At 44.3% G+C, this 18990-nt stretch overlaps 1 protein-coding gene across 1 annotated transcript; it reads right to left on the bottom strand.

Annotated features, from left to right (window-relative positions):
• Positions 1 to 858: 858 nt before the first annotated feature.
• On the bottom strand, positions 859 to 18523 carry LOC142564803 (ranBP-type and C3HC4-type zinc finger-containing protein 1-like). Its single transcript, XM_075675969.1, has 5 exons — positions 18417 to 18523; positions 15474 to 15713; positions 10237 to 10394; positions 7831 to 7942; positions 859 to 1216 (listed from the first exon to the last, which is right to left on the bottom strand). The coding sequence occupies exons 1-5, from the start codon at positions 18480 to 18482 to the stop codon at positions 866 to 868; spliced, it is 927 nt and encodes a 308-aa protein (XP_075532084.1). The 5' UTR covers positions 18483 to 18523; the 3' UTR covers positions 859 to 865.
• Between the last annotated feature and the right edge of the window lie 467 nt (positions 18524 to 18990).

Genomic DNA, 18990 nt, shown 5'->3' with positions numbered 1-18990 from the left:
CTTGCTCAGTAACTATTTTCACGTGTCTTATATTTTTTTGCATACGCAGGTAGTTGGTTTATTGGTGTTTTCTTTTTCAAGCGTTTTGGTGAATAATTTCAGTTGTTAGACAGCGCTTGTCTTGTGTCCTTCTACCTCTGTGTTTTCCGTTGTTCTCGCGCTGATTAAAAAATGGACATCCTTTCCAACTCGTCCATCTTTCTACCTTACTGAAGTCTGCAGGGAACACAGCCTTCAACAGGCACACTTATAGTGGTAGTGCAGATCGGGCTACGTACGTATAAGCCGATTCGTTACATAAGTGCAGTCCTGTGAGTGCGCTATTCGGCAAGACACAGCAGGCAAAATCAACAAAGTTCGCGAGGGTTCGCTTAGAAAGTCTCTTTCTAAAGCTAGGCATCCGCAGCTCGACTGTCTTGTATGCGAGTCGCGAACGTGAATTAATCGAACAGCTCGAACTCAAGCAGACGTGGTCGTGTCGAGGCACGTCAACTTCAACGCGCGCTCGTATCTAAATCCTATCAACGTACTGCTTTCTGGCTCCGGCTCCAAATACTCCAGGGAAACAAGATGATGTATATCTTACGCAATGTTGAGTTTCCTACTTCCCCACGCCCAATATCTATTTGTTCCATGCACCGGTTGTCACTAGATTCCCTTTTCGCCCTGAGTTATTCAAGGCGATATTGTTTGGCGTACTTCGGTTAGATGAGCCCGATGCAAGTACTCATTGCGTGAGGATGGCGGGAGATCTTTTAATGCTTTTACTTTAATTGGAAAGATGCTGGTCATGCAAAAGGAGCAGAGTGCTCAAGAGTTTCGTGTGTGTGGGAGTGTAACATGGAATGGCAGCGTGTTATGTGAGTTAGGGGAAAATACACTTTACTAGCAGGTATACGATACACGCCATGTAAGCAACGTGCAGCATGAAAGCCATGAGATTGTCCATGTCGTTTGCACATCGCACTGGAACCAGCTGCTTCATGCTGGCCTGCCAAGCCTGGTACTCGGCGCATGTCATGCCAAGGTGAATGGCATCGCAGTTAACGCAGTTCTTGGTGCCACACAGCTTGCACTCAACTTCCGGCACGCTCGCTTCTATGAAGCACCACCAAGGGCACTCGGAAGCTTTGCAGTGAAAGAAGTTCTTTGCGGATACTTTCACTTCCAGCAAGCCCTTCTGCAAGTAGTCTTCGTACTCTTCTTTCGTCAGCAACTGTAAAACAAAAGACGTGGATGAGAGAGAAATGTTTAGATGTCTAAATCTATATTGGTTGTCTAGATCGAATGAAAGGCCACCAAGGAAAACACCTGACCCCTTATTCACAAAAAGCTCTTAGGCTAGGCTTTTTCCCAAGGCTAAATTTCAGTCAGTTCTGGTGCTGAAGGTATTATTCACGAAGACGACCAGCACTGGCAAAAAACACTTGAGAGCAAAAAGCTTTGTGAATTCGGCCCTACTTCGCCAATGATAAAGGATCGTGAAAAAAGTTTGGAAATGCGCTCCGAGACAGCTGTCTCCTGCGCAGCTGATGCTTCGCTTCATTAAGTGCAACTGCGTTGCTAATAAACGAGTGCACGGTACTAAACGGTTTTATTGAATGGAATTCTGGTTTCCTACGTGCCAAAACCACGACCTGAAAGACGGTATTATAAACACTAAGTGTTACAATGCCAGTAAAATGCGCGGAGGGTAGACAAATCAGCATTCGCGCCATTAAAACGAAACTTTTCCCACTACCGCCACCGCGATTTGAACTTATGCCCCTGCGGCAACGTACACCTATGCCTGGGAAGACGGAGAGCTAGAAATAAATGGAGATGCGAAGGCGGGGAGATTAACCTGGGAAACCGCATTGTTCTGGTGTACCACAATGTGCGAGTTATGAGACCCACACAGACTCTGAGAGAGTAATGCCTGTTTGCTAATTTTGGAGGCCGCAACAATTAATACTGCAGCTTACGAGGACGAGTTGTGCGTATCGCAAAGAACGTTGTTTTTCAGAAGACGGCGCCGTGGGCTGTAACAACCTCCTGCTGCCGCAGTAAATGAGTACTGCGCCACGTGAATCGCTTAAGCCTGCTGATTTATTATTTTTTTAATCCTTGAATTTTCTAATTTTAACAGTAGGAGTTTCTAGTTGAAAGGATGATAGAGAACTTTAGCGACATTTTAGTGAGCTTTTGTTACCGTAGTTGTGTTATCGCGCAAACTGTATAGTGTCCGCCAGAGATATGAGCCTTAATCACTGGATTTATGGTTTTATCTTAAATCTCTTATTTTTAACAATATTTCGCAGTAATCGCTGTGAGGCTTTTATCATTGATTGTGAAGGCTGTGAACGTGATTTTTCTTCAACTTCTATGCAACTTTCATTTGCAGTTGCTTCAGAGGCCAACAAACAAGAAGTGCACAGCTTACATGCCACCATCCGCAGAACATTTTCAGAGGTGGGGGTCAACGTAGCGTTAGCAGATTGTGAGTACTAGAAGAGAATGAGGGGGAGAATGTATAGTTAAAAATAAAGCAAGCAGGTGGAGTGATTAAGCTTTCATAGCTTCATTAAAGAGTAAACAATGAATATTTTTTTCATCTGACCTTGGCGCGTATTTTCGCGGCGCTGCGTCCTCGAACATGATGAACCGTAGTTTATCCAAGCGTCGCTAACATGCATGCACTCAGAGATCCCAGAGGCGACCTTACAACTCTGTAACAGCTAGCACTTGTACTCCATTTAGCATAAAACGTGTTTTGCAACGTGAGTCCGTTTTACACACAAAAAGATGCTTCTTTCAAAGTTTTATAATTCATGTCTTCTTGAAATCCTTTTATGTTGTTTGGCCCCAAGGCCAGAGAAATTCGTAGTGGGAAGGGGAGGGGGGGAGGGGGAAAAAGAAACTCTCTGATCGATGTCGTTAGCCACCGCAGTTTAGTCCTCTTACAGATCTTCGTCATGTATAACTATAGGAAAAGCTTTTTGTGTGAGCTTCTGCATTCTCGGCATCCACGCTCCCACTCTTTTTCCTCCGCCCTCTGAGCATAATGGAATAGCTGTAAGCAGACAAATACCTTCAGATGTCATTAGGTCTAGCAAAATTTACATGCTGATGTGACGTCGTTAGCTGCCATTATTATTATTATTATTATTATTATTATTATTATTATTATTATTATTATTATTATTATTATTATTATTATTATTATTATTATTATATTAGTAGTAGTAGTAGTAGTAGTAGTAGTAATAGTAAGTTTTTATAGCTTCTTTAAAAAATAAACAATGAATATCCTTTCATCTGTGCTTGGCGCGTTCTGCCGCGGCGCGTCACGATTGATTGATTGATTGAGTGAGTGAGTGAGTGAGTGAGTGAGTGAGTGAGTGAGTGAGTGAGTGAGTGAGTGAGTGAGTGAGTGAGTGAGTGTTACAGAGCTCTCGTACACTGACATACCTTCTTTCATCAGTGCCCTGGCATCAAATTATCTAAGCAATAGGTTGTGCTTCATTGGAATTAATAGACAGAGTTCTATTAGCTATGTGGTCACAAGCGGAGTTCCTAAAGGATCTGTTCTTGGCCCTCTTCTCTTCCCACACTGTTCACAAATGACATTTCGTCAGCAATTCGACACTCTTCATTCCTTCTATATGGTGACGACGTAAAGCTATTTAATATATCAACAGTGTTCAGGACTGCAATGACCTGCAAAAAGACATTTGTTCACTCTCAAACTAATGCAGAGACAATAAGCTACTCTTAAATGCTTCCAAAACTTTAGTATTAAGTTACACGCGGAAAACGCAGCATGTGCAATTTCCGTGCACTCTTCGGCATGCTCCATTGCCCAAGGTGGATGAAATGAAACATCTTGGTGCGCACTTCGGCCAAACGCTGTCCCTTCACGTGCTAAATATGCGACTGAACGTGCTCTTCGCGTTCTTGGTATTGTTTGTCGTACATAGCTAGACTTCCACTCCCCTGTTGCCTTTCTGAAGTTGTATTCTACTACGTGCCTTCCACTACTAATATATGCCTCTGTAGTTTTCGTGCGGAACGTGCAAATCTAATTTTGACGCGTCTAAGATGCACTAATTTATATTGAAGGACCGCTTTTTCCGTTCTGGTGACCATAGTCCAGCCTTCTCAAATATACTCAACTCACACCTCTAAAATTAAGACGTATTATGTGAGACCTTTTGTTCCTCTATAAGGAGGCCCATGGCATTATACATTGCCCAAAGCTACTTTACCATTTGCAATTTTCCGTGTTGGGAAAGTGTACCAAACAACATTCCACATTTTCTGCCCGGCCTTGTTACATTAAAGACTGTCCAATGACTGGACTTCAAAGAACATGTAGTAAGTATTCTCCCTGTATTGATATGTTTCAGAATTAATTGCCTGTGTTTTGTATTAATGTAGATACTCATGTCGTATGATTAACTCCCGTTTAGACCTGCCTCATCGTTTTCTGTTTCCCTGTTTGTTTCTACATCTCGCATTGTTTTGTCTACCACATACGTCTTGTTTGTAGATTTTGTCTTGCGTAGCAGTTACAGACGAGCGTAACTGGACTGCCAATGTATTTGGTAGCAAATTTTACGGACGAATATCACGAAACTGGTGCTAGTCTTGGTATTTCAGCTAAGTGTGCATAACTCGCTAAAGCACGGATTCAATATCGCGATACCAACATATGCCCCAATGTAAATAATTAAGAATGTAGCTTGAGAATGTTTTGTAATTAGCTACCTAGACATTGCGATTTCTCATGGAGTTAATTTTCCACTCTTCCGTTAATTAACATCAAAGGCCCAAATGACGATGCGATTTTTTTAGAATATCGGCTGGTACTCAAGAAATAACCGGCGTATGAATTAATTAGTTTCCGAGTTGCTGCCGTGAAGCACGACAATTGTCAAGATTGTAGTACTCATTGCCATTCGTTATTTTTGCACGAGGTGCCAAATTCACGGTTAGAATGTGGGAAATCACGAGAACCACCTCCACCATACTAGACTAAATACGTTTCCAAAAGGAGCGCGGGAAATTCGAAGACATATTCGCAAAGCAGGTGCTGTTTATATGTGCCGTTTTTGTAATGCACCTCTGGGTTGACTGAAACTAAGTTATCAGGATATACTCCTCATCAGTAAAAAGGAACCTGGGCCGCCAGAACATGCCGCATCATGCGCCACGTCTCTCAAAACGCCTCAAAACGCCCCATTTGCAAACGCTACAGGCTCGTGTCGCCATCTCACGGTTGTATGCTAAACCTTCGCCGAACATTCTCTTGCACCCAGCATAACCGCGTGCCTACTTGATAATCTTGCCTTGTCAGTGCCTGTCGCTGATACTAAATTACCGGCAAATAATATCATTTCTATAGTAATTAAACTGAAAAGTGATAAAGTGAGCGGCAAGAGCGTGCGCCTGCTTGATTCGCGGAACATTTTTGAAACTCAGAAGTGCTTCGTGGGCCCATTTTAAAAGCGAGCGAGTTTTCAAGGAGCTTTGCGAATATGGCCACTGGAACTAACATGGAAAACGCTAGAGAAATTTCCATATATGCAATGCGCAGCTACACTTAAGAGAGTTCAAAACAAATGATGCAAGTGCTAATAAAAATAACGCAAAATCCCCCCTCCTCCCCCCATCCCACTTGCTGCATGCTTGAGTGCATTCGGTGATAGACATGCACCCTGCTTCGCACTCCTGCACATAGCCCTGGCAACACATGTGCGCTCGCGGCGGAGTTCTCTGGAAATTGTGCACGGTCGCTCGCAGTCGTACCATGTTGCTCTTATCGAGGCTCATGTGAGGTTAAGAACGAGACGATAAAACAAAGTCGTTCGGAAACGATGGCTGAGCCAACTACCACGATAACAATTTCACGAGATTAGCGAAAGGCGATTGCGGCGAGGATCAAGCCTCTGCGAGTTTCATTAAAGATAGAAGTACTCTCATCCTCACGAAATGTTCTCTTTCCTAGGCGACTCACTTCACAAAGCGTGAAAATAGATATGGGGGAGGAGGTCTCGTTAGGTGGCGGGAAAGAGTAGGCGTGTAGAAATGCAAGGTAGAGCGATGAGACTGCGGGCTCTAGTTCAATTAGCCAGAAATAAAGATGTGTTTGCAAATGGGATGTTGATGATTTCCGCTCGCACTACCTCCACTACTTTCAAGCTGCTGCGACGACGAATGATGTGGGTCCCCTTTGGTGAACCCGTAATGTGAAACACCGCAGCCTCCTTCCTCTCCCTGGTTGCCACAGGTGTACAAATGAAGAGGCGGTGAAGTTTGAGGGTTTTTCCTAAGCACGTATATCATTAAGGGCCACATTTCTCGAGTACCGTCGATTGTTTGTCTGACATGGCTTAAGGAACCAAACCTCGTGCTGGACAACCATGTTGCCGGAAGAATGCATGAAGTTTTCGGTGCATTGTAGCGAACGCAGCTTGTTCTTGTGGCTCCTGGCCAGTGTCCTCGCAATTATTAGCAACCTGCACTTGGAGAGGAGGCGTCTTGAATTATTCTGTCATTGGTGTCATCTCGGTAGGTTCTCGCGTCATCGCCAACGCTGGCGTAGCTGTTTTTGCCTGCAAACACAATTTGCTGCGCGTGTAGCTAACTGTAGGTCGCTTCCTTAAAGTCTGCCGGTACATCAGGCAAGAGCGTGTGAGTACCCACAACAGATGGGATGCAACCATAATGTTGGCCAACCTGGGGCGGCTTGCACGAACAGTTAATAACGACAATAATAATGAATTTAAGAACGCGTTCTTAAATGTTCCTTAGACAACGCCTAGTCCACACAAGAACGCGTTCTTAAACGCGTTATTATTTTCGTTATTAAATGTTCGTGCAAGCCGCCCCGGTTCTGTCGCTAAGCCGAGTAGCAGGCGCCAATTGCGGCTGCAGAAATGTGGCTTAACGCAGTTTAGCGGTTCTTCTTAAAAAGTCTTTTATCTTTCTTGCATACCGGGAACCATGCAAATGTGCAGAAGTTTTCCGTCATGTCCGAACAGCTAGCCTAACCATGTTTCTCTTAACTCTGCTGTATTATTATTATTATTATTATTATTATTATTATTATTGTTATTATTATTATTAGTATTATTGTTATTATTATTATTATTGTTATTATTATTATTATTATTATTATTTGGTTTAGAAACAGTAAAATACACAAACAGACCGAAAGTAAAAGAGAGGAAGGAGCCAGCCGGCAAATGCCAGCATAATATGCTTAGCATATGAACTGGCCCCGTACATCGGCATGATGCACTGTGCCTCGTGTAACCATTGCGATTGTCGCGAGACCGTAGTACATAGCCTTATATACTGCCCTTATTTTAATGACGACAGACAGAATTTGCGTGCTACATCAAGCCGACTCAACGACCACGGACTCGAAGGATATTGGGACCACGTACTCGAACATCGTGCACGCAGAAGGCCGCAAAAAACCCTGCTGCCCTTTTTAAATATGGCTGAGGTCAGCGACCGCTTTTGAACGCTGTTGTGAGCGCTATTGTGCGTTTGCGCGCGCTTCACTTCACAAACCAGGTGCTGCCTGCATTATCTCCTTGCATTTCCTTCTTTTTCTCTTTCTGTATGCCTATTTCTCTGCGTAACATTTTATGTGGTTAATTACAAGACTAACAACGCGTAAAAAAACCGCATGATCTTTAGCTCATAACTTAGAGCAGTAAAGTGGGTGGAATAAACTGAACGGGATTTATGCATTAAGAATATACAAAGAGGAAGACATTATTCTGAGGTCGAATGTCCCCCTGACAAATGTAGCCTGTAACCTCGAAGATAACGTACCGCTCGGACTTCGGTGTCTTCAATAGTGATGTCGCAAACAGTATCGTTTCCAGTGTATGGGCACTTCACTGCCACGGTTCCAGAGCGTTCTATGGCTTGAACCACGCAAGCCCTGCAGAGAAAAAATAAATTCAGGTTACCTGGAGACAAAAATGAGACATCATCACAACCACCGCCGGATCGTCGTGTGCTTATGCTCATTCTGCTCTGCTGTGGTTTAAAGCTTTTGTGTGGATAGGTCAATATAATAAATATCTTTGCTGATCCATTTCACTCTGTTGTAGTTGTTTTTCGTTCCTTTCCACAGTTATGTTCTCCAGTACTGGTAAAATCGTTGCGAAAATCCAAGAGTCAGCACTTTGCATCTACACAATTTCTCCTTTTTTTTTGAGTCTTTGCTCGTTTATTTATTCATTTATTTATTTATTTTTGTTTAAATGGCGCCAAAGCTTTTTTATTTATGATGCTTCATACACAAGGTATGTCTTGTGCTTTTTGTAATGTCCAACAAAAAGATAATTTTTTTCAGCATGCAATGGACTTTAGTTGGAGCGGCCAATGAGGATGAATGGGCGCTAACTGGAAAAATATGGAGGTCATTAAGTTGAAATTGCCAGCTTCAGGCTGGGTGCTCTAATCGGAGCACAAAGGCATGTCAGCGTTGTAGTACAGTCTAGTATTTTTCAATGACTCTAAAACCAATGTAAACGAGTGGTTTCCAAATTTTTTTATTCTAGGAAGCACGGCGGTTGATACGCTGACAATTCTAGCAATAGATGCCAAGCTAGAAAGCGGCATGAATCAACAACACCTCACAATCCTTATTGTGGTTCGCTGAGTCCTTGTACTCGCATATTTACTACCTACCTCATCTGGGACTATACCGCATACTTGTCGATTCCATTCCTTCCACCATTTTGCAGGCCTACCACTTGCCAACTTTGTTTCATTAACAGAATCAGACATTTCTGGCACAGAAGAGCTGATGATAGCGTGACGGTGCTGCCGGCACAGCATGTCACCGTCACATAGCTGGGGATTTTTTTTTCTTTCTTTCTTTCTTTCTTTGGGGTGTGTTTCGTCCTGAAACTACACCACTGCTGTGAGGCACGATGTAATACATGGATTAAATTTAGCCACCTGGGTTTCTATGATGGTCATAGAATCGTCAGTGCACAGGGGTTAATGCATTCATCCGCCTATATCGATGCAGCAGCCTTAATTCGGTAACGCAGAGAGATGAAATAAACGCGTTGGTACCCCAAACGACCTTTGTCAAGGTGGGATATGACAACCCAAAATTGTAATGCGAAAGATAATCGGCGCTGCAGAGCGCCCTCTTGGAATAAAGAGTAGCATTCTGACGCGCGACACAGCCTCGGGTGCAGCGTTGAGCAAAGCCCACTTTGGTTCAACACGGTCATTTAATACAGCGCTCGAAAAGGAGAGTGAATATAGACTTTTTTCGAATACGAATGGAATATACAATTAGTAAGTATCGACTATAGTTTCGAATATTGAATATTCAAACGAAGACGCATATACTTACACCTGCAGGATTATTTATTTTGGTGTCATTAGGTACCACACCTGCGCTGTCTATGGTGCGAAAAAGGCAGCAAACTATCAATGACAAAGAATCAGTTTTAAAGACAAGATCACTAATAGTCATTAAACATAACAGCACGTTGGCCTCTGAACATTTTGAGAGCGTGGTTGCAAACAAACTTTGCAAGAATTAATGGCTGTTTCCAAAAACGCTAAATAAATGGTTGCCGAAATAAAATCAGAAGCTTTTCTAAAAAGCAAAAAAAAAAGGAAAGGTGCTCAAAGACTTACTTACCTCCTACACATGTAAAATGGTCAGTTGCAAGGAAAATATCACTGGTTATAACGCAATAGATATAACAGCTGCATGACTATAGACTGCCAAAAACATTAAATATAGGACTATAAGTGAAAATCACAGGTTGGTATGCAAGTTTCCGCCGCGAAATCGTAAGCAGAAGGCAGCATTAACCATTGTGTTTCTGAATTGCTACGAAAACTTTTGTGGTTATTTCACATCTGATGATTTGCGATACTTTGTTTAGCAGACGGATAAGAGCAACAAGTCTCGAACAGTAGATTGTTGCGAAATAAGGTTTACATTGCAACATTTAAAAAATACTTAATAGTTCTTTTTCAAATACCGAAAGAATAGTTGTAGTGTGCAATGTTCGATTCAGGGGGGGGGGGGGGGGCTATTCGAAACTTCAAATGTTCATCCGCCACTAATTGTTCGGAATATGTTGCTAGAGAGCCTCTGGCACATTGAAAGCCTGCCTCCATTTGTATGTATGCTTTGTTTTTATTTGGTCTTTCGCGAGAGGTTGTAAGCACGCGGAGAGCACGAGCCATACTGACCTGCACACCGAATGGTGGCAACTCTTCAGGCAAACTCCATCTCCTTTTGCAACATCAGACTTGCAAACCGGGCATGTGAAGGGCGCTGAATTTACGACGATGTCTTTGGTGTATAACTCCAACTGTTCTTGAAGCCGCTTCTTTTTTTCTTTCGAATCCTGTTCAGAAGATAAGAAACACAAGGTGGGGCATAAGGTAAAGGACGAGGATAATAAAAAATATGCTTAAGAACAGCACGCTACTATACAGTAGAACGGTGGTTATTCATTCCCGACATGTAGTACGAAAATAACGTAGCATTCTTGATCATATAGAGCAAACTAAACTGGATTATCTACGTTCGTGAAATGCTTATACTAAATGTGTTAATAAATACGATTGAAGGTGAATTAAGGATGATTAAGTACAAGTTTTTTTTTATTTGCGATATAAGAAAACAGCTCGTTTATCTGAGCTGCCGATGAATTTTTCATAAACGTGGAGACAGAGAAAGAGATAAATAGGAAAGGCTGGGAGGTTAACCAAGGTCGTGGAAGTGTTGCTTAATGGGTCATCATCATCATCATCATCATCATCATCATCATCATCATCATGGTTACGCCCACTGCAGGGCAAAGGCCTCTCCCATACTTCTCCAACAACCCCGGTCATGTGCTAATTCTGGCCATGTTTTCCCTGCAAACTTCTTTATCTCATCCGCCCACCTAACTTTCTGCCGCCCCCTGGTACTCTTGCCTTCTCTTGGAATCCAGTCCGTAACCCATAATGACCATCGGTTATCTTTCCTCCTCATTGCATGGCCTCCTCATGCCCCCCCCCCCCCATTTCTTTTTCTTGATTTCAACTAAGATTTCATTAAGTCGCGTTTGTTCCCTCACCCTATCAGCTCAATTCTTATCCCTTAACGTTACCTAAAGGGCACCTAGAATACGCCTATTTATGCATTGCTGAAGCAGAACAGACGAGTCAACCAGCACCAAGAAGCTGGTTGAAAGTTTATAATTTTGACCTAACGTGTTAGTTGAATAGAGGCCTAATATACAGGATTTTTTTAGACTATGCAGATTTTTTATTTAAAAGATAATGAGCGCAGCAAACTTGGCACTTTTGCAGACGAGTTCCTAGATGAGGCGGACATGCTGGGCCGCTAATAATAACGTGAGCTTCAGAAGACTAATAACGAAAAATTTATTAATAAACTTTTTTTATTAGTACCTTGGGGCCAGTTGTCTAAATGGAAAATTTGGAGGCAGTGATATTTTCATGCCCACCCATCTTCTATAAATCTTGAAAATCGCAGTTAATTCGAGACATTGATCGTCAAATGCCAATCGAGACTGAGTGCGTCCCGCTACGCGTCAGACGGCAACGTAAAGCAGCTTTGGGCTAAGTTTCAATGATAGCATGCCATGGCAAATCCTGACCCGACACACAGCCGCACATGCTCACTATAGGCAAAGCGCGCCGTATCAGTAATTAAATTAAAATAAATTATGGAACTTTACGTGCCAAAACCACTTTCTGATTATGAGGCACGTAGCAGTGAGGGACTCCGGAAATTTGGACCACCCGGGGTTCTTTAACGTGCTCCTAAATCTAAGTATACACGGGTGTTTTCGCATTTCGCCCTCGTCGAAATGCGGCCACCGAAGCCGGGATTCGATGACGCACCTAATTGGTGAAATTTGGTTAATTTGATGATTATATATTTTGTGTTCGCGTACAAGTAATGTCCGCCTCTTCGAATAATTCCTCAGGGACTGGAATCGTGCTATCTGTTGCAAGCAATCTTTAATTATTTTGTATATCCTGGAGAAAAAGCCTACCTCCCATGATATTAACCATTTCACAGTCATTGTGAATCAATGATCCGTATGGGTACTGCATCGTTGATCACAATTTCTTTTCGTCTTTGGTCCCGAGTTGATCACGTACTCCTCGGCAGCAGAGACGACGTCACTGGTCTCGTCCACCATGTTACCGGGCCCCGCTTTCAGAGCACACATAGCTAGCGCTACTAGGTCGTGTGCAATACATGGCGTCTATGATGTGTCTATGTTTTTCCGATTCCGCAATTGCTTCCGGTGCGTGCAGTCAGCAAAAGCACGGCCTTTGAGATAAGCTACTGTTGCCCAGAGGAAAACGTCGCTGGCGCACGGATTTGAACACCATCTATGCCAACAATACTGGAATACCGTGAAACGCCCAGGCGTAAGACCGCCACAGAAAATGCACCGCACAGCGTGAAATGATGAGGTAGAAAGAAAGAAGGCTATGCTCCGCGAGGTAAACGCGAATTGGGTCCTGTGATTTGCGGACGCTTGTCAAGGAAAGGCGAGAATCTCTGGCTTGTTCGGCCTCCTCGAATCATAGACTCACTCCATTTCATTTGCTTCTACCTCTACTTAACTATTTCGAAAAACTATTTCAGTCGAACAGTTACTGAGACGGCGCTTTACAGCGCATACGATAAATGTGTGAGAGATTAAACATCTTCGAAACCAAACGAGCAAAAAAAAAAAAGGCAGGAATTGGAGAATGAGGAAATAAAGTTAACGCCTCAGAATCTAGGCAGTGAATGTATTTATGAATATGGTTGTTGCCTATAGAACCAAGAAGCCTTGAGTAAGTCGGTTTGCTGTTTGATGTTCACCATTCTTTATAAAAACTGAAATTTCCGAATGGACCTTGTGCACCATTAGCAGTTAAGATAAGCACACTAGGCGGTAAACATTACAATGAGGCAGAAATCACACAGAGCCTGTTATTAACGAAGCTTGAAACAAGCAATGAGACACGTAGACCAGTTGTCAAGAAAAATTAGAAGTGTTTCGCGGGCATTAGACGAATGCCCTGGCCGTGTTGAAACGAGAGTTGCTCCAAGAGTTTGCAGATTGAACGTATGACTTCTAGTAAGGTATTCGAACTTTCATTAAGAAGCGTGTTGTAAGCTGTCAATCACTTTGCCGTACATCCCGATAGCCCAAAGTAGTTCGTTCACATGCCTGAAATTATAGCACATCCCCTTCTTGTTTTGAACCGTTTAAGAAACTATGACTACTATGCTCTTGCGCGTATAGAGAAAAATAAGCAACGAGGAACAGAAAGAGAGTTAGTTTATGTTTTGCAACGATTCACTCGCTCGCCAGACTTTTAAAAACGAAGCACGAGAACAAAATTAAAGTGTTTCCCGTCACTAGGCACGCTGCCCAAAAAAACCCAGAATGAGCACCCGCGCGGCGCGCCGGCTTTCTGACCGCAATCTTGTGCGACGGTCGTCAGCTCGAAATATTTTGCAGGTAGCTGAGGACGTCCAGTGACTCAGGGCTGTCCTTGCGATGCTGTGTTATGTAATTATGCTATGTAATCAGTATTATGACAGGTAAATAGGTTTGGCATGTTGTAGTTCGAAGTCGACCAAACAAGATCTGGACGTCTTGATATTACGTCACAAAACATTGCATTTATTGACGACTCTGCTTCTTGTGGCGTAGTAAAATATTTATATCGCAATCAGTCAAGAAGCGTGTTTCTGAGTTTTGCCCCGAGCAGAGCACCATTTAAGCACATATGCCCATTTTGAAGAGTTGCCAACAAATTTTTCCCCTTTGCGCTTTATATATATATATATATATGGACGCTGAAAATTTTCCAGCGTCTATTTTTTAATGGTGTAGCTTAGAATCGTTCCACAAGATTCATGCACACGTCATATTCATATAAGTGTTACGTCACTAAAAGCACGATCTGACCTCCCACCTATCTCTCATCGCATCCGCATTAGTAGTCTACCGGCGCCCTTCTGCCAAGAAAGGATACCCAAATTTGACGTTGGGCTGCAAAATTACGGGTTTTTTTTTCTTTTTTTTCTTTTTGCCGAATGCAAAACTTTGAAACGACCACAGCGCTGTTTTCGTTGAGAGGAACCACGAAGTGGATTTTCATGCCTTCATTTTGTTTTTGTTTCTGACGGGTCACTATTGGTCGGTACAGCTTCCCGCGCAAATTCAACAACTCTCGAGAAGCGAACTTGGCTTTGCGAACCGGCGCCTGGTTTTGTGTGACCGAGTGGTCTTTCAGCAAGTTTAATGAAGTGCGTATTTCCGTAGTTGTTATTGTGCAGCTGAGACTTGACCTCGCAGCTGCACTCTTTAGAAATATTCTGTAACTGGTAAAATTCTTGACCTCCCTTTCAGATAGCCAGCTTATCCTTATGTCGAAGAGTCTGTTATTTCTCGCACAACCACGCGTCGTACATTTTCCCTCTGTGCGCAGCTTTAGCTTAGGTAACTCGTTGAATGACGCTCGCTCATGTGCCCATGCAGTCAACTTAAATACTCATCGTATATTTTGTCCTTCGAGTAGTCGCGTGCTGGAACGGTCTTCGTTACGAGAGCGTAACCTTTTATTTCAAATCAACAAGATTTGAGTCCGGCGTCTTTTTAGTGGGGCTGGGCACCCGCCGCGGACGCGGTTCCGAGACCTTGTCTCGAAGCGGCTTCCTCGGCTCGCTGGACGGGCCAGAGTTGTGCTGTCAGGTCAGAGCTGAGCAGTGCGGTCATCCAGCGTGACTGGAGGCTGGCGGTGGAAGAGACGGAGGGGTCCGCACTGCCCGACTTGTTTGTTAGGTCCCGACACTCCCATAACATGTGATTTAGTGTGGCAACCTCGCCACACGATGTACATCTGTTTGTAGTGTACATGTCTGGATACATGGCGTGCATGAGTCTGGGGTTTCTGTAAGAGTCTGCTTGTAATTGTCTGAAGTGTACTGCTTGCGTCCTGTCTAACCTAGCGTGAGGGAATGGGTATATGCGTCTTTGTAATTGGTAGTGTGCCGTGATGTCGTGAAATGGCAGCGTCTTCGTTACGAAGACGCTGCCATTTCCTATACGAAAACAATTATGACAGACATAAACTCCTGCTGTGCTTTCTAATAACCTGGGGCCGAATTGACAAAGCATTTATTTAGTAAGGGCCCATTGCCATTGCCATATTATCCCTTGGATCCAGATTGGCTGAAATTTTATCTAACGGGCAATTTAGCGTAAGGAGTTTTTGTGAATTCGGGCCTTGGCCATTATGCATGCCCAAACTGTAAACTCCCCCATTAATGAGCATCTGGCAGATCACTTATGGAAACATTGCAGAAGAGATAAAGGCGTTTTTCCTCCTGACAGGGTATAACACAGCTTAAATAATGTTGCACCAAATTAGAGATCCAGAGCGTCCCATACCTCCAAGGCTCCGCTGTCCATGGCCTTTACGACGCGCACGATGTACTGTTCGCACGACAGGCCGTCGTGGATGGCCCGGCAGGCGAGGCAATTGAGAGCAGAACATTGTGGGCATCGCACGGGCTCCGTCGCCGGGCCGTCCCAGCACCAGCTTCCGGAGCATCTCGACCGCGCGCAGTGGTACAGCGGAGAAAACTTGTCATTCACCCGTGCCTTCTCGGCGTTAAGCTCTTTTTCTTTCTGGAAGACAAGGAGACCCTTTAGAGAATGCTCGAAAGGCTCGCCAACATTCGTCTTGTATTTCACTCCCGATGCCTAGGACGATACAACGTGAGAATAGAAACAACATGAAATGTTAACAAATGTAACGATATGAAGCATGAAAAGTCCGCGACCAGCGTCGCAAAATAAGTGCAACGGCCTTGAGTGTGAAGTGGCTTCGCGGTTGGGTGCCATGAAGCAAAACAGACAGTAATGCGGTTTGGGTGCCGAGGACGGTCGCCATAACCCAAGCGTGGTTCGGCCAGCTTCTCTTTTCCCAACTAAGTCGAGAGTACAATGAACAAATAAATTCACGTAGACTTTCATGCGGGTAATGCACATATAGTCCTAACAGAAAACATCCTACAGCCATCGCTTAGCCTACTGCATAGCACTTTCTATAAGATGCTGTTGGGCTGTGAGCAAGCAACGGCATGCAGTACACTGGGAAATGAAGCACGCTTGGGAGAAGTAGTATCCTTGTGTCTACTCGAGGAATGGCTGTGAAGACGCAGGAAGTATGAAAGCCCGCATTCAAAGAACTTCTGAGGCCGAATTCACAAAGCTTTCCGCTCGTAAGTGAACTTTGCCATCGGCCAGCCTCTGTCGCTAATATAGTATGTCCAGCGTCAGGATGGGATCGAGTTTTTCTTGCTATACAATTCGAGCACAATAGCATTTTCGGAATGCGGCCTGAGCCCTTATTCACAAATAAATTTATCGTGCTAATAGGCTAATAGTGTTCGTAAAAGTATACGAGAACCAATCGTGACGCTGGACATTTTATTGGTGACAGTGGCTGGCCAATGATAAACTGACCTTACGATCAAGTAGATTTGTACATTCCGCCCCCGATTCCACATTCACCAAGCTGTTATTACGCTAGGTTAGTTTGTACGAACACGTACCAGCTAATAGTGACAGCGAGCATATATTTAGTTAAGGTATAGCTGGCCAATGACAAACGGCTCTTACGAAAGGGAAGCTTTGTGAATTAAACTCCCCTTTCCTAAGTGCCGTCCACGATTTATCCTCCTCGTGGAGGTGGTTTTGTTATCACGCCGATTGCTATCGTTAATGACGAGCGTCAGAGTGCCGGCTAATAAGCAAACATTCTTACCTGAGAGAATTTTTGTGAGTATAGACCCAGGGCTGTTTTCACAAAACTTATTGCAGACTAGTACCATAGGAGATTGTCATCGCTGCGGTGATCCTGCAGCTATCACACCGATGGCTATCAAGAGCGGGCGCCCGTAAGCCATCCAGTCGAGAAGCTTTAGTGCCGAAGGGGAAGTTTTGTGAATGCATGCCAAGATAACACATCATTTCGGGTGTTTATTGCCTCCAACGAATGTTTTCACTCATACAGCGGGGCTTATGTGGTCTAGCAAATAGATTTGCGCAATACGTATTCAGTGTAAGGCGGTCTCAGTTCACACAAGCTCATATTGTTAGGGTTGTAGAACAGCATCGGCGTCGCATCCGTCCCTACGTGACTTTTCCATTGTTTGTCGAGCTTTCCTCCTCTCTAGGGTGGGACAGGGGCAGTCCTCTGTAGGAGCAGCAGCATCGGCGTCCAATCAGAATTACGTAGACGCTCGTGTCTACACGAGGCAAGTGCCGCTGGCACGCGCTGGCACGCGCCGGCACGGGCTAGCATTCTTTTTTTTTTTTCGAAATGTTAAAAAAATGCTACTTAAAGAGACCGGTCCTGTCGGCTTGTTCTCTCTCTCGGAAGTCCGAGATTTTACCGGTCTACGCGGTCGCTTGTAGCCGCAAGGTAAAATATTGTTTTTACTTCACATAGACAATGTCAGAACGAGAAAGTGTCCCATATGTCACATGCAGTTCAATGAAACACCGCTCTTTATTGAGCATACGGTGGGAGACCGCGCCAAAGCAGCTAAATTCAGCGTAAAACGCCGGAAACATACATAAATCTCACAAGTAAGCATCCCTTAAAAGAGACCTTTGAACCCATAAGTGAAAGACTTCAAAAAGCAGCTGCCTGTTATGTGAAGACTAATCAACATGCTAAACTTTTAAGAAATTGAACAGCCTTGATTTAAGGAGCGATGTTTCTTAAGTAATGAGAGCAAAAACTCTTCTTTCTATGCTCCAAGCATCCACACGTCATGTAAGCCACGCAACACTTCCGTCGCTTTAGTACGTGTTTCCCTCTAATAAATTAAAAGTTAGACGTGTACAGTATTTCGGCGATGCCTCCACCGACCCTTCTTTCCATTAAATTCTGAGCTTTTACGTGTCAAACCCAAGATCGCATTATGAGGCACGGAGTAGGTAGAGGACTCAGGGTTATTTTGACCACCTGGGATTCTTTAACGTGCACCTATATCTAAGTTCATTTCGCTGGGGCGAAATGCAGCCGCCGTTGCCGGGATCAGACCCACCAGTTCGAATGACAACATCCACTCGAGGTAGCCATAGCCATAGCCACTGGGCTACCACGGCGGGTGACCCTCCTTTGGATGAAGTGCGCTATCGCCCAGTGCTTGCGCTCGCCCGATTTTCCAAGCATAAGTACGTATATATCTCAGCAGAGACGATGAAGAAAGGAAAAGTTCCGTCGCACGGAACACAACGGTGTGCTACGTCTTCGTAAAAGGTCTGCGATTGAGTTCGCCATGCAAGTGAGCGAAATGCCGGCCACCGGTGACTAACCTGCGAAGCATTCCCGTCCACGCGAAGGTGCCCGGCGCTTCGTGGAGCGGCGGCGGCGGCGCTCATGGCTGCGTGTGTTGGTGGCGCGTCGGGCCGCGTCGAGCCAGCGTGGGCTTCCCGAGTTCGGGCACCGTGCCACGAGCGAGGCGCTGCTTTTGGACCCTTTCGAAACAGCAGGGCGAACGAATGTGAACGCAGAACTCGCGTCTGGCACGCGGCCGTGATCTATTAGATCCAGGCCACCTGCCCTTGGGAACCTTTTTGCCTGCGCCCGGGGTATTTTGCGCACCGCGAATATATAGAAGTGACAGTCAAACACGCCAACATCGAGGCGCAATTTTTTTTCTTATATTTCTTCTGCGCTGTCTGCGCATAACACGGCCGTATTGACGCTGATAGCAATCACAGATTCGCGTAGATTAGTCATACGTTCCAATTATGCGCTTTCATGACTGCTATGCACCCACTGACTGCACATACCAGCTCAAGTTAGCGTGAAGGAGGTTGTCTTTGTTAGCAAAGAAACTTATGATCGTACCCTGTATGGATAGAGGTCAATGTAGATAATCGAAAA

Source organism: Dermacentor variabilis, chromosome 1, assembly GCF_050947875.1.
Source record: "Dermacentor variabilis isolate Ectoservices chromosome 1, ASM5094787v1, whole genome shotgun sequence".
Classification (NCBI taxonomy): Eukaryota; Metazoa; Arthropoda; class Arachnida; order Ixodida; family Ixodidae; genus Dermacentor; species Dermacentor variabilis.
Note: the sequence above shows the minus strand (reverse complement) of the source record. Positions and strands in the feature narration are given on the sequence as shown.